The sequence below is a fragment of the Canis aureus genome, chromosome 14 (genome assembly GCF_053574225.1).
Source record: "Canis aureus isolate CA01 chromosome 14, VMU_Caureus_v.1.0, whole genome shotgun sequence".
Classification (NCBI taxonomy): domain Eukaryota; kingdom Metazoa; phylum Chordata; class Mammalia; order Carnivora; family Canidae; genus Canis; species Canis aureus.
This window is the reverse complement of record NC_135624.1, coordinates 8,707,537-8,732,802: the sequence shown is the minus strand read 5'-3', so window position 1 is coordinate 8,732,802 and position 25,266 is coordinate 8,707,537. Positions and strand designations below refer to the sequence as shown.

Below are 25,266 nucleotides of genomic sequence, written 5' to 3'. Positions count from 1 at the left end.
GACTAAAATATTTGCATTAACCACTGATCACTACCTGAACTTGTATGGGGCTGAGAGCTTAGAGGTGGGAGGACATACCCTTACAAATAGGAATATAACCAGGTTACCTACTGATTCCATGAAGGGATCTGTAATCATCCGAACCACCACGTAAAGACCATTCTGGAATGGAGACCTAGGTGGAAGTGGCTACGAAACACAGACAGGGGAATACAGAAAGACAGTGAATTAGAAGGAGAGAGGGAGAACCAGAAAAGCTTCTATAGAATGAGCCTTATTTCCAGAACGTATGGAAAATATTAATAGTAACAAAAACAGCCAACAAAATACAAACACAGATTTACTCCAGACATGATAAACTTTATTAGTTTTCATTTATTTTAATTCCAGTATACCTAACATACAGTGTTATATTAGTTTCAGGTGTACAGTATAGTGATTCAGCAGTTCTGTACCTCACCCAGTGCTCATCACAAGTAGACCGGGTTTTTTTTTCCTTAGCCTTTTTTATGCTGTGAACACTTTGGTAGTTAGTGAAACCTATAGATCCCTTCCTAAAATGTTTTTAAACTCACAAATCATAATACATATTATTACAAAGGGAACCAATTATATTGAAGTATAGCTATCAGATATTTTTACAAGTATGTAATATAGTAATATATGCTTATTAACATATTAGTAGGTAATGGTTCTAACAACTGTAATCTCAATGTAATTTTGAGTGTAAATAGTTATTCTAGATATCTATTACAACTTAAATGTGTAATTATATGTGATTTCTGCTGGTGACAGGTAATGTAAATACTATCATGGTTTGTTTATATTCGTAAGTGAAGTGCCAAATTTCAGTTAGAGATTAGTGAAAATAAGATTGTAAATGTTTCCACCAAATCTGGGAATTTGAGAGGAGAATAGAAACACCTAATACTCTTACTTGGACTTTATTAGAACAAAAGTATGTTTTAGTGTTTGAACTACAACATCTAAAGATAACTACTGAAAAAATAGCAATCTTGAGTATGTGGTAAAGTAAAAGAAACTGTAAAAAATAAAAAGAAAGAAACCTATGAATACAAAAGAACACAAGGAAGGAGGAAAATGAAAAATCACCTACAATAGAAAGGCTGCTCAATAAAAAATTCGTTTAACCTTTAAAAGACAGACTGATCAGGTTTATTGGTTTATTGACTGGTATGATCCTCCTATAAAGGGCTCCTAAGAACATACTTAAAACAAAACAAGCATAGTTTAGAAAAGAGTGATAGAAAAAGATAAGCTTTGGAAATACTGATAAAGAGAAAGCTAGTGTAGGAAGATTAGGAAGATTAACATTAATGGGATTGAGTTTAAGACACAAAATATTAGTAACAAATGAAATAATCCACTAAGAAGATAGATTCATGGTAAACTTTGCTTACCTTGTAACACAGCCTAAAATACACGTAAAGCAGCAAAATATGGAGAATTATTGACTGATCCATTTAGTGGAAGTTTATAAACATACCTTTAATCAGAATTCAATAGATTAAACAGAAAAATAGTAAAGATAGATTTGATAAAAATTAACAAGTAGGAACATGCGTTATATATGTGTATGTTTATATTTATTTCAATGAATAGAGAATATAAATTGTTTTCAAAAACATATGGCACATTTACAAAAAATTGATTATGTATTAAACCACAAAGGAATTCTGAGTTCCATTTCTAAGATTTTACATCATTCAGATTGTATTCTGTGACCACAATGCAGTTAAATTAGAAACACAATAAAAAATGGGGAAATAACAACAAAATCCCTGTTTGAAAGCATATTCCTAAATAACTCCTGCATTAATGCTGGAATTCACAGTGGAATTCATAAAATATTTTGGTAATAACCATATTGAAAATATTACAAAACTGTTAGAACACATTGATAGAGTACTTAGTGAAAAAATTACGGCTTAAATGCATTAGCTTAAAAATAAGCAGGATGGGAAATAAATGAGCTCAGCATTTACTCAGGAGTTTTGAAAGAAAACTACAGGGTAAATCTTAAGTAGAAAAAGTAGTAACATAAGGCCAGGAAATAATTAAATAGAAAGAATAAATAGTAAGATTCAATAAAACAAAAAAAAAACTGGCCTTCTGAAAACCTTGGGAAAATAGACAAATCTCAAGACAAGACTGAAGAAAAAAGAAAAGGTACTACTAAGAATGAACAAAAATGTCTAGAATTAAAAATATAATAATAAAGATTTTTAAAGTCATAAAGGAATATTATGATTAGTTTATGGTAACACTGTTACACAATTAGATGAATTGGATCATTTTCTAGAAAATGCTTAGTATCAAAATTGATTCAAGAATTGATTCTTCACTAAAGAAATTGAATCTACATCAGAAGAAGGTTCTAAACCCAAGTAGTTTTACAAAAGGTATCGGTTAAAAAATTTTAGTACCAAGGACCAGGATGTAGATGCATGCTTTCACTGCTTATAGTAGAACTCTGAATCAATGAAACAAGACAATAAATAGAAATTAGTGATACGAAAAATGGGAAGGAAAAGATAAAACCCTCCTCATTTGCCAATACTGTGCTTATCTCCATAGAAAATCCAAGCATATATATAAAGATCACAGATATGAAAAAAAAAATTTAATGTAAGAAAGTACTTTTGCAGCTTTATAACAAATTTTACTATCAAAATAAAATGATTTTCTATTAAAATTTAAATTATCAAAAAGTGACTCAAAAAAAGTTTAGGGAAAGCTGATTAAAATGAAAAACATGAAGAAATTAAAAATTTCTACTCTAGATCTGTATTCTAAACAGGCACAGGGCATTGGTATGTGAACAGTGTCTTTGTTACATAAACTACTATAACCCATAAAAAAAGGAAACCTGAAAACTAATTTTACTTTGAAATATATTTTAACAATCCTAAATGAAATATTAGCAAACCAAATCCAAGACTGTATACATGAATAGATATTGATTATTTCTTTTGTTCTGGACAAGGATCCTGCTTCCCTCAATCTTAAATATTTTAGTGGATAAAAGTGTGTTAAAGGGATTCCTTAGCTTGAATCTGACTAGCCCTCCCATAAACAATTACCAATTTGGATATAAGTTTTTAAATGACTACTCAAAGGTACTGGAGACTAATCAGAAGCTGGCAGAAACTGGAGGAAATTAAACTCTTGAAAGAAGGAATCCAGGCAGCCCGGGTGGCTTAGCAGTTTAGCGCTGCCTTCAGCCCAGGGTCTGATCCTGGAGATTCGGGATCGAGTCCCATGTCAGGCTCCCTGCATGGAGTCTGCTTCTCCCTCTGCCTGTGTCTCTGCCTCTCTCTTTCTCTTTCTCTGTATCTCTCATGAATAAATAAATAAAATATTAAAAAAGAAAAAGAAGGAATCCACATTGATGAGATATGTTTGCTTCCTGTTAGCTCCCGATGCAGAATGCAGTAGCTAGAACTCAAATAGGCCGCCACAGTCTTATGGGCTTGAGGTGGTATATTGCAGGGTGGACTTGAGGCTGTCAGAGTAGCTGGAAATTAAAAAGACAAATCCTAGAACGGAGAGAGCCCCAGTGTAGGAAGCCCTTACTTATGCATATAAATTATTCTCAAATTCTTTGCTCTTTTCTGAACTGTGCATGCCTAAGAGACACTAAGGAACTTGGTAGAAAAAGCTGCCCCAGATTTCAGTGGCTGTGCACCAAAGCTGAGGCAGAGTTTGGAGTTGAAACCTGCTGAGTTTGAGGAATTTGGTAAATACCTTGGGATTTTATTGAAGTCACAGAAATGTCATACATTATAAGTAAAGACAATGTCCTAAAATTAGGAATTCACCTAAGACTCAGGACAAAGCTAAACAAAACCTCCACAAGTGCAGGATGACCAGACTAAATGTTCCATGCTTGATAAAACAAAGTAAGTGTAAGAATCTTGACCTGTCCCTGAGAACACACAAAAACTAATTCAAGATAAATCCTAGATATGAATGTAAAATCTAAAACTCGAAAATACTGGAAGAAAACATTGTTTAGTATCTTGGTGTAGGCAAAGGTATTTTAGAGAGGACACTAAATGCACTAAACATAAAGGGAAAAATAAATTAGGCTTCATCAAAACTAAAATTAAAAACCTCTGCTCATTAGAACATACCATGAAGAAAATGAAAAGGCAGTCCATATAAACTAGAAGAAAATATTAGCATATATATATAACAGAAGATTTGCATCCAGAATATAAAATTAATTTTTATAACTCAAAAAAAAAAAAAAACCCAATTTTTTTTAAATGGGCAAAAGACTTGAGCAGACATTTCACAGAAGACATGAGGATGGCCAGTAAGCACATGAAAAGATATTCAGCATTGTTAGTCTTCAGGGAAATGCACATAAAACCACATTGAGAGATGTCAGTTCACACCAACTAACTAATGGCTAAGGTTGAGAGGACCGACATCACCAGCTACTGAAGAGAATGTGGGTGTGGCTATCTATACATATATCTTACATATGGACATGCCGCCAAATAGATAAATGTTTATACTACATAGAGGATTTTTAAGTAAGAAAAATTTCTGTTGGATGAAGGATGATATAACAAAGCAATTCATAGGAAAAGAAATAATAAACATAGGAAAAGGTATTTCAATTTCAGTAAATAAGGAAATGCAAAATGCAACAGTTTTTTAAAAAACTGACTATCCCAATTTGCCAAGGTCATGGAGTATAAGATACTTTTATAAAACTCATTGAAAATAGTTGGTTCTGGGAAACAAACTAGGGGCGGTGGAAGGGGAGGGGAGGTGGGGGTGAATGGGTGACGGGCACTGAGGGGGGCACTTGACGGGATAAGCACTGGGTGTTATTCTGTATGTTGGTAAATTGAACACCAATAAAAAATAAATTTATTTTAAAAAATGAGTTGATATAAATATTTCTGTCAGTGTCTGTCATATTTCAAGTGGAATTTTGTCTTCTGACCTAGCAATTCTACTTCTAGAAAAATTTGTTCTAGAGAAGTATTTGCACATGTAGAGATACATGTATGAGGATTCCTTAAAGCATTGTTCATAATAGTGGGGAACTGGAAACAATCAAATTATTTGTCATTCTTTGTTGTAGTTAACTCAGAGTATTTACAGGGGAAATAACCTGATGTAAAAATTCTTGGATAAAAAAAAATTCTTGGATAATTAATTTCATTATCACAGTTTAAGGCAGAGGCAAGGAGATAAAGTCAGATATTCCCTTCTTGGTAGAGACATGATACTGGAAAATAATATTTTAGTTTCTCTTTTTTCATAGCAGTAGCTAATTTTATATGTGCTTTTGACTTTTTTTGCTGTGTATGAGACCCATATTTTGTGAACTACAAGGTAATGTTTGACGATAACATAACTTATGTAAAAAAAAAAAAAAAGTATTCCCCAACCTAGGGATTTTTGACTGATAAAGAGTGTTCATTTTTACTTTGCTCAGAGTTGTGCTGTTTGCTCTCCTGAAAATGTAAGCTGTAAACCTTTCACTAAGCAAGCAGATGAACCAGTCTAATCTAAGAGAAGGCTGACTTTCTCTGTGTACTTTAGTTTATCAGATTATGGAGTGGTGTCTCTGGTTCAAATACAGGACAGTTAGGATATTCTGAATTAGAAGTGATTTTTCCTAAACACAAACAGAAGAAAAGGACACAAGGTGCCAGATATTGACTGGGGATTTTATTAGAATTATTTTAAAATCTGGTATTACTTATGAAGAAGTATTATATGAGAGTCTAGGAAAGAGATATAAACATCAGGGACATAGAAACAGTGTTGTTTGCTGATGACCTGATTGTATCTCCTGGAAAACACAGGAGAATCAGCAAATATGGAGGCTTATAATAAAGTCCTCAGTTATATTGTATTATTATGCAGTTTTTTTTTTCCAAATTTACCCTTATTAATAGCGTTTTCTGACTTTTTATTTCTAGTTTTCAGGATTTTGATATTCAAGGGTCCAGAAGATGCAGTTTGGACTGGTTGACGATAGAAACATACAAGAATATTGAAAGTTACAGAGCTTGTGGTTCAACAGTTCCACCACCATATATTTCTTCACAAGATCATGTCTGGATCAGGTTCCATTCTGATGACAGTATCTCTAGAAAGGGTTTCAGACTGGCGTATTTTTCAGGTATGTTTTTTTAAAAAGGAGAAAGGTAACAGAATTGTGTTGTATTAAGTACCAAGTCACTTTGGCTAGTCTTCTAAAACAGTATCCATTTAATTGGCAATTGAGACTGAAGAAGGTTCAGGTGCCCTAGAGCACAATCTCAAAAAGGTGTTTTGTATATTCTAATAAAATGATTATTTTTATAAACTAAGGTCAGCTTTCTTTTTAAATATTTAAATACCTTTATTTTAAAAGTAACTTATTTTTCCCTCAAGGGTTTTCTGATACCCTGAAAATTAGTTCAGAATGTATTTTTGTGTCTGAATTACCATGGTCTTTACAGCTTCACAGAAAAGACATATTCCATTTCATCTTCATGGTTTCTAGTATCAGAAGTCTTCTTTTATTATTCTGAATCTTTTCTTTCAAAAAGTGTGACCAGATCATAGATATGTGAATAAGTCAGATTATTAGAATCATATATACGTTTTGCCAAAAATCATTTTACGTCTTCTAAAATTTGTACTTGTCTTTCAGAAAATATGCTTTTTCTTCTCTCTTAAAAATAGTCTTTGTAAGGGACGCCTGATTGGCTCAGGGGTTGAGCATCTGCCTTCGGCTCAGGGTGTGATCCCATAGTTCTGGGATTGAGTCCCACATCAGGCTCCCTGGGAGGAGCCTGCTTCTCCCTCTGCCTGTGTCTCTGCCTTCTCTCTGTGTCTCTCATGAATAAATAAATAAAATCTTTTAAATAAATAAATAAAACTATTTTTAAAAAAGTCTTTGTAATACTTAGCTTCTGAAGCACATTTTTTGTTCCCTATTTACCAATAAATAAATTGTTAATGGAGAAGTATTGTCCTAAACATTGTTAGTTTTTGAGGACCATAGGATCTAATGTTTGATTTTCTTCCCCTGCTTCATTTTTGGTGTATATTTAGGATGGTACACTACAATAATTGGAATTCTATAGGCATTTCAAGTTTTTTTTCCCTACTATTTTGATGAATAAATTTATACCTTTAGCTCAGTTACATGCAGTGTTTTGCATTTGTGTGAAACAGTAGAATTATAAAATGTGAGTGTTATTACACAACATTTCATTACATCAACTGTATATAAAGTTAATCTTATAATTTTAGCGGAAATTTGGATCTGAATAATAGGATTACAAAATAGCATATGCTGTATGACACAAGTAGCAAAATATTGTATATACATAAACAAGAACTAGAAAAGATGAAAAATATGAAAAAATAATTTGAAAAGGTGATTATTGTGGGTGAATTTTTTATTTCAATGTCACTCTGATGTATATACAATAAAAATTTTAAATTTTTAATCAGTATAATCTATTGGTTTGTATATCTTAGATTATTAAATGTTCTGCAGTAAAATAGCTCTCTACAAAAGCAGAAGTGTTCTCCTCCCTTTTTTCCCCCAAGTTTTTATTTAAATTCCCATTAGTTGGGACACCTGGGTGGCTCAGTGGATGGTTGTCTGACTTAGGCTCAGGGCATGGTCCTGGGATCCCAGATCGTGTCCTGCATCGGGGTCCCTGTGGGGAGCCTGCTTCTACCTCTGCCTGTATCTCTGCCTCTTTCTCTGTCTCTCATGAATAAATAAATAAAATCTTTTTATAAATAAATAAATTCCCATTAGCTAATACACAGTATACTACTAACTTCAGGAGTAGAATTTAGTGATTCATCACTTACATACAACACCCTCATCATAGCAAATGCCTTCCTCAATACCCATCCCCCATCTAGCCCATCCCCCACCTACCTCCCCTCCAGCAGCCTCTGGTTTGTGCTCTCTTCACTTAAAGTCAAAATACAGAGGTCTTCATGGAATAAACAATAGGTGTTTAATAAATTGTTGCCTTTAGAATATCAATTTGCCTTTAGAATCTAATCTGTTTCTTAGATTTTTTTAAAACTTCTATCACTTGGGCTCAATAGTTAATATTTATTATAAAAATACCACTTGCTGTTCTGTATCTTTTAAGGAGTATGTTTTTCCCTCTCCTTTCCTCTCCATCTCCGTCCTCCCCATGCCCTCCCAGGGAAATCTGAAGAAGCCAACTGCGCTTGTGATCAGTTCCGTTGCGGCAATGGCAAGTGTATACCCGAAGCCTGGAAATGCAATAGCATGGACGAGTGTGGGGACGGGTCTGACGAAGAGGTCTGCGCCAGGGAAGCTGATACCCCAGCATCTTCTTCCTTCCAACCTTGTGCCTACAACCAGTTCCAGTGTTTGTCTCGATTTACCAAGGTCTACACTTGCCTCCCTGAATCTTTAAAATGCGACGGCAACATTGACTGCCTGGACCTCGGAGACGAGATCGACTGTGACATGCCAACCTGCGGGCAGTGGCTAAAATATTTCTATGGTACTTTCAGTTCCCCCAATTATCCAGACTTCTATCCTCCTGGAAGCAACTGCACCTGGTTAATAGACACTGGTGATCATCGTAAAGTCATTCTGCGCTTTACCGACTTTAAACTTGATGGTACTGGTTATGGTGATTATGTCAAAATATACGACGGTTTAGAGGAAAATCCACACAAGCTTTTGCGTGTCTTAACCGCTTTTGATTCTCATGCACCCCTTACTGTTGTTTCTTCTTCTGGCCAGATCAGGGTACATTTTTGTGCTGACAAAGTGAATGCTGCAAGGGGATTTAATGCTACTTACCAAGTAGATGGCTTTTGTTTGCCTTGGGAAATACCCTGTGGGGGTAACTGGGGGTGTTACACAGAACAGCAGCGCTGTGATGGGTATTGGCATTGCCCAAATGGAAGGGATGAGATAAATTGCACCATGTGCCAAAAAGAAGAATTCCCCTGTTCCCGAAACGGTGTCTGTTATCCTCGTTCTGATCGCTGCAACTACCAGAATCATTGCCCAAATGGCTCAGATGAAAAAAACTGCTTTTTTTGCCAGCCAGGAAATTTTCATTGTAAAAACAATCGGTGTGTGTTTGAAAGCTGGGTGTGTGATTCTCAGGATGACTGCGGTGATGGCAGCGATGAGGAGAATTGCCCAGTTATTGTGCCTACCAGAGTCATAACTGCAGCCGTCATAGGGAGCCTTATCTGTGGACTGTTACTGGTCATTGCGTTGGGATGTACCTGTAAGCTCTATTCTCTGAGAATGTTTGAACGAAGGTCAGTATCAAGACAAAACTATAGTGGTTGTGACTTCACAATAAACATGGTCCCAGTATTTGCAACAGAATTTTTAGCATGATCAGCAATAGACTTTGTTTTATACTGTTTTTTGAAATAGATGAATATCTTTCATGATTTATGAAATTAGTGTGAAAATACTAAGACTCAAGAGGCTAAACACATTTTATAAACTAATAAATACTTAGAGTTATGAGGTGAGAAAAACCAATCTGTATTTACCAGTTCCTGTTTTCAGATTAATCTGTTTTATAGGAACTTTGCAAGCTGCAGTTCTCAGTTGTAATTTTTTAATCTGTGTTTTTATAAATATGAATTCAACAACTGCAAATATTTGAGAACCTACAGTGTTCAAAGCATTAAACAGATGAGTAGAAAAATGAATAAGGCATAATCTCATAGGTACTTTACAGTTAGGAGGAAGGCATTGGTGGGTGCAATAAGATGACAAAAATATAAATGCTGTAAGAGCTATAAAACAAAGTGGTATAAAAGTCAAAAGATACCTAATCTGATGAGGGGATATGGAAAGGCTTTTATTGAAGAAGTATCATTTGAAATTTGTAAGAATGTAGATAGGGGAAAGATATTATAGTTGAAAAAATTAGCCTGGGAAAATGCGTAGAAGTAGGGATGCCCAGCATTGCTTGGAAAAGTAGCACATAATTCAGCTTGTCTGGAGGCTAAGATACATATGAAGGGCTAAAAGGTAAAACGTGGAAGATAAGGCTAGTGTCATATTGTGGAGGACCATGAGAGCCATGTGTCAGAGTTCTCAAGTAAGAAATGGTTAAGTATTAAAGGGTGACCTTCAGGGAGGGTTTTCTTCCATGTGGTGCAGGATAGACTGGACCTGGGAGACACTGATGATGGATGAGAGGTCTCTTACGTAGGAGGCTGTTGTGGAGACAGTGACCCTATGTTCCAGGAGAGTTACAAATAACGGATTTAGCTAAAGATTTCATGTCCCATACGGCTAAGCTAATAGATGCACACAAATGCACAGTATCAAAGTAATCATGCTGCATCTTTTCTTTGCAGCATAAGAGCTCAGCGAAGAGTCCAAGGTCTTGAGTTGAACAAGCTATGTCAGAAAGTGTATTGGCGACTCATTTCACTCTTTTACTTATCTATAAAACTAAATGTATTGAACTTGATGATTACTTTCACCTAAAATCCTAACCCCTTATGTTCTTAGGGGTTTAAAGATCTAATACCTTTATCTTTTATAAGGATTTCTAATTCATTAAAACTTAGTGATCCAGTGTCCTAGTGTAAAGCCCCATGAGGATAGACTGTCTACTGCATCTTTGTATTCTCAGTGTAGAAATGGTTTAGATTTTCAATAAATGTTGGTTGATTAAGCTTTAAAAATGGTCAAGTATGTATAGGTTCAGATTGTTTCCATTGGTGATTAAAGAATTATTATTTTGACTTGCCTTTTTTTTTTTTAACCATTTTTATCCCCCTGTTTTCCCTCAAAGGTCATTTGAAACGCAGTTGTCAAGAGTAGAAGCAGAATTGCTAAGAAGAGAAGCTCCTCCCTCTTATGGACAATTGATTGCTCAGGGTTTAATTCCACCAGTTGAAGATTTTCCTGTTTGTTCACCTAATCAGGTATGTTGCAGTTTATGATTTCTGTTTCATAAAATGAATGTTGTATTTATATGTATGATAAAGGACTTTAGTCAATTTTTGCAATCAAGTCAAGGATTAAATATGTAGGAAATTTTGAAATTTTAATCATGTCATTGTATTTCAACATATGCTACAAAATACAAATTCTTTCATTCTTCTGATTTGATTATGTGATTCTTAAGCATTTTACTGTTAGGATTTGGTACACTAAAATTCAGAAGTAAAGTTTAGTAAGTTATTTTCTATTTGCACTAAACACCTAAAGATTAAGAATGAATGTTAAAATTAGTATGCTAGTAATGTATTACCAGTTCCTGTTTTCAGATTAATTAACATGCTAGATTAGCTAGTTAATAAGTAAAAGTAATTGCAATGAAGTTGACATTTCCACCCGACTTGAGGGAAAACTTCTTCACTGCTAGATTTTATATTAAAGTGTTTAAGAATTCATACCATTTTCTTTAAATAGTAACTCATTCTTTATTAATATTTCTGAATTCTTTAAATTTCTATTAGTACTTTTTAAAAAAAAGTCCTTTTCAGGAATGATGACTAGGTGGCCCAGTCAGTTAAGTGTCAGACTCTTGATCTCAGCTCAGGTCTTGATCTCAGGGTCATGAGTTTAAGCCCCACACTGTGCTCCATGCTGGGCATGGAGCCTACTTAAAATTAATTAATTAATTTAAAATTTATTTTTTAATGCATAAATTATACCAGGGTTCATAAAGGCATAGGGATGGGGCACCTGAGTGGCTTAGTTGGTTGAGTGTCCAACTCTTAATTTCAGCTCAGGTCATGATCTCAGGTCATGGGATCAAGCCCCACATCCAGCTCCTCTCTCAGTGGGGAGTCTGCTGGAGATTCTCTGTCCCTCTCCACCCCCCAACCCCCACATGCACTTGCTCTCTCTCTCAAATAAATAAATATTAAAAAAAATAAATGCATAAGGATGCATATATTTCAAGATGTAAATTCATCCAGAAATATTTGTAAAAATCGATAAACACTGTTTTCCCAGTGATTTAATTCTGTACAAAATGGAAGACCACTTCCTTTCTGGTAAATAAGATTTCTTATTATAGTCTATCACCTTTATTTGAGTCTTTTAGGAAATATCTGGTGAGAATTTGTGGGGTTTTTAAAAATATTTTATTTATTTATTCATGAGAGACACATGGAGAGAGGCAGAGACATAGGCAGAGGGAGAAGCAGGCCCCCTCTCCATACAAGGCACCTGCTGCAGTACTTGATCCCAGGACCCCAGGATCATGAGCTGAGCCAAAAGCGACACTCAACCACTGAGCCGCCCTGGTGCCCCTAGAATTTGTGGTTTTAAAAACATTTCTTCGGATGTAATTTGCTAAGTAAATCATTCAGAAGTTCCACTGGTTGGAATTTTGTGTACAAAATAGGAAAAAGCTATGTTCTATTGACCCTGATATGTGGAAGGTTTCTTTTAGGTAGGAACTCAAACAGTGGTTAATTCCACCCACCCACCCACTCTACCATCTGCCACCCACCACCCCTATACTTTATGGCTGCCTTCAAGAGTTTAGCCAATTATGAGTTAGAGTTAAGCACAGTCTACACAAGACAGCTCTCATCTATATAGAAATTACAAGTTCAGGGCTTCCCAAAATGACTTTCAGTTTTGACAATTTACTAGATACAACCCACTGAAAACTGTTATACTCATGGTTATAATTTATTACAAGGAAGAACCTAGATTAAATCAGCCAAAGGAAAAGACATACAGAATAGGATTCAGGAGGGTACCAAACACAGACCTTCTAGTTCTCCTCTCCCCATAAGTCAAGGTAGTGTTACTCTCTGTCAGGTGTATGACAGTGTGCACAGAATAGTGCCAACTAGGGAAGCCACCCAAGACTCAGGATCCAGAGTTTTTACTGAAGCTCCATCACATAGGTGGATTAATTGCAAATATGGTTGATCAGTCTCTAGCCCCTACAGAGTTTGACTGATACTGCTGATCCAAAGCACCTGCCCTGCATCACATTGCTGGTGTGGCTTGGAGCCTCCACCTCAGACACAGCATAATCTGTATCTGGCTGGCCCCAGGCCCCAGGTCCCAGGCCAGGACATCCCTGTCAGAGATGACATTGTAAGGACTTAGAGATCACATCCCAGAAATAGAGGGCAAAAGTCAGACCTCACCTTGGATAAGGTTTCTTTACTACGTACTATACCATTCTTGAGGTTTATAATTTACCCTTAGGAGGGAATTCTGCTTCAACGAAGTTTTAAAATAAAATAGGTTTATGAATAGTAAGCTAGATTTTATTCAGTTTATAAGATTAAACTTCCAAGTTTAAAATTTTTGGTAACAAATTCTCATATTTTCACAATAGTTTTTAAAAAGAAAAATAATATTCCAAATTACCATCCCATTAAAAAATAGAAATGCTTTCTGAAGAATGCCTTCTTACGCTTCATAAACTGAAGACATGTATAAAATTATTCCTTAAACATTCATGTGATCCCCTTATAGAAATCTAATGTTAAATTAATTTTAATTAAACAGACCTTTAAGCAGAAAGCTTCACTTTACTATGATGGACTGTAATGTGAAAGTCAGCATTGTTGATCTTAATGGAAGATAGCTGCATAAAAGGGAAGCTTATCTGCAGAACCTTCTGTTCATGGCTGGGTGTAACACAGTGCTCACACAAAAGCCTTAGAACTTGAATGCTGAGTGGTGAGGACCATGTGTATGGAAAAGTTCCTTAGGGATGTGAACCATTTAGGTTGTTTTTTTTTTTTTTTTTTTTTTAATTTATAATTAGGTACTTCTTAATTGGTGAAAATTGTATAACAAATCTATATATGCTGATATTCAGATTTCTTACTGACAATATGCTTTACTAAGACTAGATTTTTAAATACTCTTATGAAAGAAGTTTCTTTGCATTCTCTGAATTATATTCCTGAGTTTATGTTTTATAAGTAAATTTAATACCCATCTTGAAGAGAGATGGAGAACACATACCATCACATCTTTCCTTTCCTTCTTTTCTTCTGTGAGGGTAAAGGCAAGAACTAACTGTTCATATTGGCATCAGGAAATTACATCATCATTGAAAAGGGAGTATATCAACTCACTATTCTTTCCTGGAAATACTGTGTTTTAAGTACCAGATGCCATAAGTGAAAATGTATTTGTTCCAAGTTTGAATACTTGTTTTTATAACCACTAGATGGAGCTAAAGACTTTGAAATAAATGTTGTATGCCTTAAAAATAATCCATAAACGTATCCATCTAAGAAAAAGTAACTCTTCAAAGAATGAGGATATGACAATTTATGCTTAACGCTAAGCTGTAGAAAATAAAACTTAATCTTTAAAGATTGAGAAGAGCCCAAATGTCTCAAATCCAAATGTCCCAAAAGCTTATAGCACTATATATACCATTGTGTAGTGCTATAAACAAATTAAGTTTTTTAGCTTCTGTTTCCTGTGCTATATTACAAATTAATTATCTTATTTATGTCAATAAAAACCGACCTTTACTGTCCATTCAACAAATCCTTGAGAACCAACTGTGAAATATAACTTTCACATGTTTTGGAAAGTTTCAGTCTTGTAAATGAATCAGTCTTTCTGTGTTTTTAAGAAAAAAAAAAAAGGTGTAAAGCAGATAATGGGTGTAGTTTACCTTCCTAACTGGAGAAGTATCAGATAATTTTGTTTCACAGCTTTGGTGCACTTTTAGAATTGGATTACAATGTGCAGTTTTGAAATAAAATAGTTGTTGGGATGCCTGGGTGGCTCAGAGATTGAGCATCTGCCTTGGGTTCAGGGTGTGATCCCAGAATCCTGGGATCGAGTCCCATATCGGGCTCCTTGCATGGAGCCTGCTTCCTGTCTCTGCTTCTTTCTGTGTCTCTCATGAATATCTAAATAAAATATTTTTTTAATAAAAGAAATAAAATAGTTGTTGTAATTGATGTTAAATGTCACTTTAAAATTGCATATATAAAATGAAATGTCAAGAAAAATCAAAGCAAATGAACAGAGGCACCTGAGTGGCTCAGTTCTTTAAGCATCTGCCTTTGGATTAGGTCATAATCCCAGGGTGTTGGGATTGAGCCCTCGTCCTCTGCTCAGCAGGGAGCCTACTTCTCCCTCTCCCTCTGCCTGCTGCTTCCCCCCCCCCCGCTTTGTACTCTCTCTGTCATATAAATACATAAAATCTTTTTTTTTTAATTTTTAATTTATTTATGATAGTCACAGAGAGATAGAGAGAGGCAGAGACACAGGCAGAGGGAGGAGCAGGCTCCATGCACCGGGAGCCCGACGTGGGATTCGATCCCGGGTCTCCAGGATCGTGCCCTGGGCCAAAGGCAGGCACCAAACCGCTGCGCCACCCAGGGATCCCACATAAAATCTTTAAAAATAAAAAAGTAATAAAGCAAGTGAACAGTGGTACAAGTTATAGATTAGATTTTATAATAGGGTGAACCTGTATAGATGAGAGACGTTAATTCATCCTTCATAGACCCTAACAATGAGTAATAGCATCTTTCATCATAACACATTCTTATTTAGAAGGGTGTTTTTTATTTTAATACCTCTTTGTTAGCTATCTTAATATCTTTTATTTTTTGTAGGCTTCTGTTTTGGAAAACCTGAGGCTAGCAGTACGATCCCAGCTTGGATTTACTTCAATCAGGCTTCCAATGGCAGGCAGATCCAGCAACATTTGGAATCGTATTTTTAATTTTGCAAGATCACGTCATTCAGGGTCATTGGCTTTGGTATCAGCAGATGGAGATGAGGTTGTACCTAGTCAGAGTACCAGCAGAGAACCTGAAAGAAATCATACTCACAGAAGTTTGTTTTCCGTGGAGTCTGATGACACAGACACAGAAAATGAGAGAAGAGATACAGCAGGAGCATCTGGTGGGGTTGCAGCTCCTTTGCCCCAAAAAATCCCTCCCACAACAGCAGTAGCAGCAACAGTGGGAGCAAGTGGAAGTTCCTCAACTCAAAGTACCCGAGGTGGTCACACAGATAATGGAAGGGATGTGAGCAGTGTGGAGCCCCCTGGTGTGAGTCCTGCACGTCAACAACTCACAAGTGCACTCAGTCGCATGACTCAGGGGCTGCGCTGGGTGCGCTTTACACTAGGGCGATCCAGCTCCGGAAATCAGAGCCAGAGTCCTTTGAGACAGCTTGACAATGGGGCACATGGAAGAGAAGATGACGACGATGTCGAAATGCTGATCCCAGTTTCTGATGGAGCTTCAGACTTTGATGTGAACGACTGCTCCAGACCTCTTCTCGATCTTGCTTCAGATCAAGGCCAAGGGTTTAGACAGCCATTTAGTGCAACAAACCCTGGAGTAAGGCCAAGTAATCGAGATGGCCCCTGTGAGCGCTGTGGTATTGTTCACACTGCCCAGATTCCAGACACTTGCTTGGAAGCAACACTGAAACATGAGACGAGTGATGATGAGGCTTTGTTACTTTGTTAGGTACGAATCACAGCGAGGGAGATTGTGTACAAGTTGGAGCAATATCCATTCGTTGTTTTGTAACTTTACAATTAAACTAGTTTTAATTTAAAAACAAAAAAGATGCAGGATGATTTCTTACTATCATATGTTAGCCTGCATGGTTAAATTAAACAACTTGTAACTCTATGAACTTTAGAGTTTACTATTTTAGCAGCTAAAATTGCATTATGTTTTCATTATTGTTCAATAATGTTCTTCCATTTGTTTCTAATTGTTTTTATCCTGGTACTGTAGTTCACAGTAGAAGTATGGCTGCTGAAACTCATCTGACTGTCAGTTTCTCTCTCCTATGTTAGAATTTGTTAGTACAAAATAATACCTTCTTTTCATTGAACACTTTATGCTTTTTGCCAATACATCTTGCAACTTAATATACCAGATGTTAAGGTTGTTAATGTACAAAAAAAGCCCCTTCTATTCACCTGTGTTTTTATCAGTGTAACATTTGTCTAAGTATTATTGGGTTTCATCATAATATGAGCTTGTCAAAGGGAAAAACCTTTGCCTAAAAATTTTTCTCTTACGTTTAACATTCAGTGATACTAAATTTAGGTAGAATTAGATAAATTAATGGCAAAAACAAAACTTTTATAGATTTTCTAATGTTGACTTTAATACTCTAATATGGTACAAGCCAAATGGTAAAACCCCAAGTCATTTCTTTTTTCATCTCTATTTAGGGACAGAATTAAACAGATGAAAATATTCTACTATGCATTAAATCTTGAACTTTATAAAATATGTACAAAAATTGTACAAGATAAGTTCTAACTGGTAATATCCTTCCCTAGTACAGGGTTATGCTTGTATTGAACCCTGGGGATTTGCACTAAAATCATATCAAGGTCACAGATGAGTTTAGTGCACAAGCACTATCACTTTAAATACTGTCATTTGCTATCACAATGACTATATATTTCCATAGCTTTGTGGGGGGGGGCATTTTTATTACAACGTGAAATTGCTTTGCTGGTTTCATATTTATTTGTTGTATTTAAAGACTGCATTATTGTAAGAGTGATTCTCAATATATTTTATTCATGGGGGAGGGGATCATGCTACATGTTGAAAAGCAACTTAAGAAATCATTCAGATCCACCCCCCCCGTTTTTTAAGTAGAATGAATTACAAACCCCGCGTATTTTTTTATTGTCAGTTCTTGTTTATTTATTCTTTAGCTGTCTGTTTTAGTAGCTTAATGATTGAGTATGAAAAATGTATTTGTGTGTGATTATTGCTATTTATTAAATTTTCAGTACTTTGCTGAATGTCATTTTAAAGCATGTTTGAGGTCTTGTGTATTTGTCGTGTTATGCTGTCAGGAAGAACTGACTGAAATGTTTTAATATGTATCAAGAATTAAAATCACTTTTTTTGTATTGCCTTGAGGTACTTTTTAAATCAAAGTTGCTCTACATTTTTGTTGCATTTTAGTGCATTTACAGATTCCAGCCATAAGATATGCAATGTGTCTAGAAGAAAAACTGAAGGGGTGGATAGTCTTTTTTAACTACTTTATGGTAAAGTAGTAGCTTACACCAGCGTTCAAGGGTAAAAATTCCTAAGGAACTGAATATATTTGCCTTTGAGAACACTGCTTGTTTCTTATAAGATGCAATAACTCAGTCAGTTCTCTTTTTATTTTTATTTTTTTGATTTTCAGATGCATTTCAGACCCCCATAGGATATTTTCCTGGCAGAATTTGCATTACCAAATCAATCTTGTTTAGGTTCTACTAATAATATACTATATTATATAGGTTTCATGGTTTTGCTTTCTGGTATGTGTTTTTATTTCTTTTTTTAATTAACTAATATGTCTTCCTGGTTCCAACAGTAAAAAGTATCTCCCCTATCCCTGACACCCATCCTTTAGCTCCATTCCAAGGAGGTAAGTACCAATACCAGATTCTGTATGCCCTTCCAGAGATACCATGTAGATACATAAATGTATCCGTATATATATAAATGCCATATATAGTAATACAAATTGTAGCATAGTATGCATATTTTTTCTGTACCTTTTTTTAAGGGAAAAACGTATCTGAGTTTGAATATTAAAACTAAAGTTGAGTATTTCTGTTATTTGATATTTCCAATTTAAACCACAGTCTGTCCTGAATTTACATCTCCATTTTTTCCCCAGTTAATTCTATCCTGAAGTTCTTTATTAAATAATGCATTCTTTCCTTACTATTTGAAATGACTCTTTTATCATATACTAATTTACATATTACTTGGATATATTTCTGGACTCCTCTTCAATTGATCTACCCTTTTTTTATACTAGTTCTACATTGTTTTAATAAATAATGTTTAAATATTTCAAATATTCTTATTTTTTCCATTTGAACTATAGAATCAACCTACTGAGTTTCACAAAACAAATCCATTAGTACTTTTTGGGGGGGAACAGTTTTAATTTTATAGATTAAATTAGAAAATTAGACTAGAATATTTGACATCTATCATGTTAAAGCTTCTGTCTTATGCATGGTACATATCTTTAAATGGTGCCCATTCATTCAAGCTTTTTTTTTTTTTTTTTTGGGTTGCTTCCTTCAGACATGTTTCATATTTTACTTTATAGAGATCTTCTACATCCTTAAGAGTTTATTCTTTGGAATTTCATTGTTTTTGTTACCAATATTAAGGAAGTCCTTTCTGTTTATAATTCAGTCTGAATTATGAAGCCTAATGACTTACTTATATTAATTTTCTGCCCAGCTACCAGACTGCCATTTTCTTATAATTAGTAATATTATTTAATTATTTTGTGTTTTCTAGTTACACATTATATCTTCCAGTTTGCATTCCTCTTTATATTTTAATTGCATTGTCTAGTACTTCAAGAATCATGTTAAATATATACAGTTAACCATGTTAGGGAGCATCCACTGATCCCTATATATAAGCCAAGAATGCATGTTGAATTTTATCATATGACTTTTCACTATGGAGATGATCACATGATTTTTCTCCTTTGGTCTTTTAATATGAATTTTATTAGTATATTTTGTAATTTTGAACCATTCTTGCATTCCTGAAATAAACTACTTGTCCATGTGTATTTTAATATGTTGCTAAATTATATTTTATTTCAGATATTTGCAACTGTATTGATCAATGAAATTAGTCTATAGTTTTTTTGTGTGTGTGTGTGTGTGTGCTGTCTTTAGGAGATTTGGTTATTAATTTTATGCTGGTGAATTTAGAAACTTTCCTTCTTTTCCTTTGCTCTGGAACAGTTTAAATTGATTGGAATGAATGTTCCTTAAAATTTCCATAAAATTATCTGGGTCCAATGGATGTTTGGAAAGTTGATCTTTGACAACTTTGTCGGTATCTTCTGTGGTAATTTGTCTGTGTAGTTTTTCTATCTTAGCTGAGATCATAAGTCATCCGTTTCAGCCAAGTTTTCAAATTTAGTTGCCTATAGTTGAACAAAGTTAAAGTTATCACTTTCTCTTTTGTGCAAATGGCTCTCCCTTGTGAATTGTTTGCTCCCTTATTAATTAAGATAGCTAACAGTTGGCCTTTTAAAATATTTTTTGTTTCTTTCTCCCAGAGTGGCATGTTTTAATGTTCTGTAATTTTTGTTTTACAATTAGCTGACTTCTACTGTAATAAATTTCCTACTTTTTGCTTTCCTTAGTTCGTTTGCTGTTTTTTCCCTAACTCCTTGAGTTAGAACTTCATTCATTCATCTATATTTCCTAATTATCAATATGAGATTTTAAAGTGTAGACTTAATTCTAAGCACTGTTTAAGCTGAATCACTTAGATGTTTTGGTGTTGTCATATTTTTATATTCTAGGTGTTGTGAAGTTTCAATGTTGATTTCCCCTTGATCCAGAAGTTGTTTTACAGAAGAAAGTTTTTCTCCTTTTGTTTTCTTTGCTCTTTTTTCCTAGATAATGGGATTTTTGGTGTGAGTTGTAGTTTTATTTTCTGATTCTTATATTAATTTTTATTTTTACAGCACCAAGATGAGAAAATGTTGTATTATTCGGGGAGATTTGAGGAATTTATTGTCCTTTTTCAATTTTATAAATGTTCCAGGAACAATTTTAAAAAGTATATTCTCTGTTTGCAGGATACAGATTTTGATAGATATTACTCAGATTTATCGTATTATTTAGATCTTCTCCGTAGTATTTTGCCCTTAGTCTGCCAGATTAGTTTGGAAGAGACTAGAAACCAAAGAAGCTATGTTAGGGTGCTGTGGGTCCCAACCCTGCCTGAGCTCATGTCATCAGCTAGGACTGAGAACATAAGCACACAATGAAGGGGAGTCTTCCTACAAGCTCTTGAGGTTTTAGTTTCTTCTGCTGCTTACCACCATCCTCCACTGTTAAGCTGGAGATAAATGGACAAAGAAAAAGTACTGTACATTCATTTGCTAGGTATTCATTGACTACCACAAACCCAATGATGTTTACAAGAGTTTACCTTACTGCTCCTCTTTTCTAGCTGCCTTCTTGTTCCTTCACACCTTTACTCCTGAACTTAAAGGGAGAAGATGACAACAACTTCATAGGACCTGTTTTACTCACACTGTTTAAAAATTAATAGAAGCAGGCAGTAGAGAGAAAGGTTGGTTCTCAGAATAACTGCATCCTTGTTCAGAAATAGCATACAAGCTACAAGTTGCAGGTGGATATTGACATTGGTTGGACATTGGCTGATAACATTTTTTTCTAAGGTATTCAACATTTCAAAATAGAATGAGGCAGAGTAAAATTCACAGGATTTTAGAACTGGAAGGAATCTTTAAAAAGGAAGTAACAAATAAATGTTTTTTTTAAAGAAAGTAACAGATGACTAATCAATAATGTATTCAACTTTGTATCTTATAAACCATATATGCATACATACTTAACTATTATGTGATATTATGGATTTTTTTTAAAAAGGTTATTCTTTTGACATATTTTGACACCTACCTGATCTAAATGAGTATAACCCATGTTCACACTAACAAAGACAATTTCTAAGGGTCCTTTACCACCAGCTGCTTTTTCATTGTAGGAAATAATTTTTTTCTTTTTTTTTAAAGATTTTATGTATTTATTCATGAGAGACACAGAGAGAGAGGCAGAGACACAGGCAGAGGGAGAGGCAGGCTTCATGCAGGGAGCCTGATGTGGGACTTGAACCCGGGTCTCCAGGATCACACCCTGGGCTGAAGGCAGCACTAAACCACTGAGCCACCTGGGCTGCCCTGGAAAGAATTCTTAAAGCACATATTTACCCATTGTTGAGTGCCTACCATTTGCCAAGTCATCTATATGTATCTTTGGAGCTTCACAGTCCTATGTAATATAAATAGTATATAAATATATTACTTCTGTCTACCCAAGGATGCAGCCATAAGGACAAATCTAAGATTGTCTGACCCAACAGTTGTCTTGTGAATGAGATGAATCATAAAATGAATATAAAAAAATTAAAAAAAAAATAAAATGAATATCAGTACAGAAGAAAAGAAAACACTTCAAATTGGAGCTAACAACTAGATTATTATGCAAACTCACTGAGCCTCAGCGTCCTTGTTTTAAAATAAGGATAATAATTGCTACCTCCTAAAATTATTGTGAGAAATAAGCTAAGATAACATTTGTAAAAGCCTTTGCAATGTTCTGGTCATCTATTGCTGTGTAACAAACTTCTCCCAAACGTTATGCTTAAAGCAAGCACAGGTATTCAGTTTGCTCACAAATCAATAACTTGGGCGGTGCTCTGTGGAATTGGCTCATCCTGTTTTTGGCATCCACTGGAGCTGCAGGACATACTCCCAAAAGAGTTCACCTCTATGATTGACAAATCTGTTGGCTATTGGCTGGGAGCTCAGCCAGGAACTTGGATCCTCTCCATGGGTACCTCTTCAAGGGCTGCTTAGGTTTCCTTGCAATTTGGGAACTGGGATCCAAGAATGAGTGTTCAAAGCACCTACAGAAGCTTCTCATAACCTCGTCTCAAAAGGCCCAGGATATTACCTCCTGTCAGTCAAATCACTGAGGCCAATCCAGATCCAAAAGAAATAGTAATAGACTCCACTCTCACTAATGAACATAGCAAAGAATTTGTGGCATCTAATCTACACAGCACAGTACCTGATACATAGGAATACTAACTTGCCAATGAATAAGAAAAACTGTTACAGTTCCAGCAAGAAGCTCAGTTGCCACAAGGATATCAAATCAACACAGCTCTTCATGTCAAGTAGTCAGTTGTGCTTATGTTGATTACAAATACAAAGGTAAAACAATACAAATTTAAGTAGGCAGTTGATAAAAGTTATTTTTCAGCTATATTTAAAATAGCCTCTATTTCAACATAAGTTATCTATAAAATATTTTAGAATTTATTAAAGGTGACATAGTAGGTAAAAGCCAGAGCACCTGGATTTTAATCCTCCCCTGCTTCTTATTACATGTGATCTCTAGCAAGCCACTTAATCACTCCATACTTCAGTTCTTCATCTGTAAATGGAGCTAATAGGGCTGGTGGTGGATTAAATAAATTAATATATATAAAGCTCTTAGAGCAGTACCTCGCTTATGGCAAGCACTATGTGTTTGTTATTATTTCTGTTCGACCGAGAACATCTCTGAAGCTTGAATTAACTGAGAAATTGCATGTGAAACATCCTGGAAGAGTTGTGGTTTCTAAAGATCATGAAAGTGTGCTTACCCTGAATGCTTCTGAGTACAGCCACTTACCCTGGAATCGTAGAAGTGAATTGCAACCCAAAATAAAAGTCAAAATGAGAGCAAGAAAAGGGAGAAGAAACTACTACACCTCTCTTGAGATGAGTTGAAGGAATTTCCAAGATGGAGGAGACAGAGAATCCTGCCAAGGCAATTACCTTAGTGATTGAATCTGGAGTTAGGGATTATGGGACTCCTAGAACATGGTGATTTTCAGATCACTTAGTTCCTTCGTTGTAGCAAACACTGCTGGCTGCATACGCAATATGCAGCAGCAGAGGAGCCTCATTTTAAAGATGTGGGAAAAGGAAGAGGAATAGCCTCATATCTTGGAACAACTGTACAAGCCTTGGCTTGGCTACCTTGACAGCCAGTTACATGAAGTACCTGTAGTAAGCGTCTCAGTTACCCAAAGAGTAATACATTCTTAACTTGTCAACTGGTTCTTAAGTTGGGAGTAATAACTGGGTGATTAAATGAGATAATACACACAAGTTAGAACAGGGATGGTTAAATGCAGTGTAGTGCTCAATATGCATTGCTATGGTTGATGGTGGAGTTATCAATAAACTGCTGACCCTGTTCTCTGCCAAAGTAACTTTTTTTTTTTTAAGGTTTTATTTATTCATGAGAGATACAGAGAGAGACAGACACAGGCAGAAGGAGAGGGAGAAGCAGGCTCCCCACGGGGATGTGGGACTCGATCCCAGGACCCTGGCATCATGACCTGGGCCAAAGGTAGACACTCAACCACTGAACCACCCAGACACACCCCCAAAGTAACTGTTTATAACTAAGATTTCACTTGAACAAAAGCTTTTCAGGATTAATAAATTTGGAAACCAGTGCTGGAACATCCTAGAATCAAGTCACCCCAGGCTAATCTACAGCACACATGATTTACTAACTGAAATAAATGTATTTTGAAAAGAATTTACTAAGAGTGATTTCAAGTAAAGATAGATATCAGTAGCTTCCCATGTATCAGAGGGAGGCTCAAGCCCAAAGCTTAATATTTTCCAAAAGTGACATGGAAGCTTCACTAAGGACAAATACAGTGAGCTGGAAAAGCAAGGGCTTTGGAATTAGACACATCACAGTTTGAATCCTGGCTGTGCCACTGAAGAGTTTTATAACTGAGTAAATCACTTGATCCCACCAAGCCTTGTTGGCTCATCTGGAACATGAGATAACACCTACCCTTAAGGGTTATTACTATAAGGATTAAACAAAAGAAAAAGAAGGAAAAGGGACTATGCAGAAGCCTTTCCTAGAGCGTAAGAGATTAAAATTTAATTGTCAACAGTGCAGATTCATTTTCCAAATTAAAACAATCTTTTTTTTAAAATCTCCCCTCCACCATGTGGACATAGTAGGTAAATTATATTAGTAGAGTTTCCTGAAAGAGCACGTTTCCTACAGCAGCCATTGTCCTGTTTTCTTGATTACAGGACAACTTAATGTTTGTATCTCAATGAAAAATGGTATCTTGGCACAGACACCTATTTTATTTTACAAAGGTCAAAATGAAGAATTTCCATAGAGCTCTGAATGGGAAAGATGTCACATGCTATGGACGTAGTAACGTGTTGAGCTAGTATAAATATCAGACTTTCTGGGAAGTTCTTTCTATCCAGAAACTGGTAATAAGCAACATAAAAATAATTTTTCAACCTCACTAAGATAGGACCATGTATATTTCTATATTCTCTTCCAAGCTCTGATTTCAAGGAACATAGAAATTTCTTATCTAGTTTGGCTTTTAGATTTAGTTTTTCAAAGCTTGACTTAAACATAGACTTTCTGTTGGTTATTGTGCATTGTATGAGTTTTAACCTCATTGTGTTCTTATTTGTTTCCTTTGGCTGGATTTGCATTATTGCTGTTTTTTATTGAAATTTCACCATACAATATAATTTCCATTTCTATAGCTCATGAGTTGCCATGAGAATTGTTAGCCAACTGTGCAAAACGATTCTTTGTAACCATTTTCTTGATTTGGAGTGAAAATAAACATCCATGTATTGAG

The 25,266-nt window shown here is 35.2% G+C and overlaps 1 protein-coding gene across 2 annotated transcripts in view; it reads left to right on the top strand.

The window, feature by feature from the left end:
* Positions 1-17,903, top strand: part of LRP12 (LDL receptor related protein 12) — a 71,883-nt gene extending 53,980 nt beyond the window's left edge. For both annotated transcript variants that reach the window (XM_077846929.1, XM_077846928.1), the window contains 4 exons: positions 5,973-6,175; positions 8,223-9,327; positions 10,833-10,965; positions 15,616-17,903. In XM_077846929.1, the coding sequence (XP_077703055.1) occupies positions 5,973-6,175; positions 8,223-9,327; positions 10,833-10,965; positions 15,616-16,482 (2,308 nt within the window). In that variant the 3' untranslated portion in view covers positions 16,483-17,903. The remainder of the gene's footprint in view (positions 1-5,972; positions 6,176-8,222; positions 9,328-10,832; positions 10,966-15,615) is intronic.
* The last annotated feature ends 7,363 nt before the right edge of the window (positions 17,904-25,266 follow it).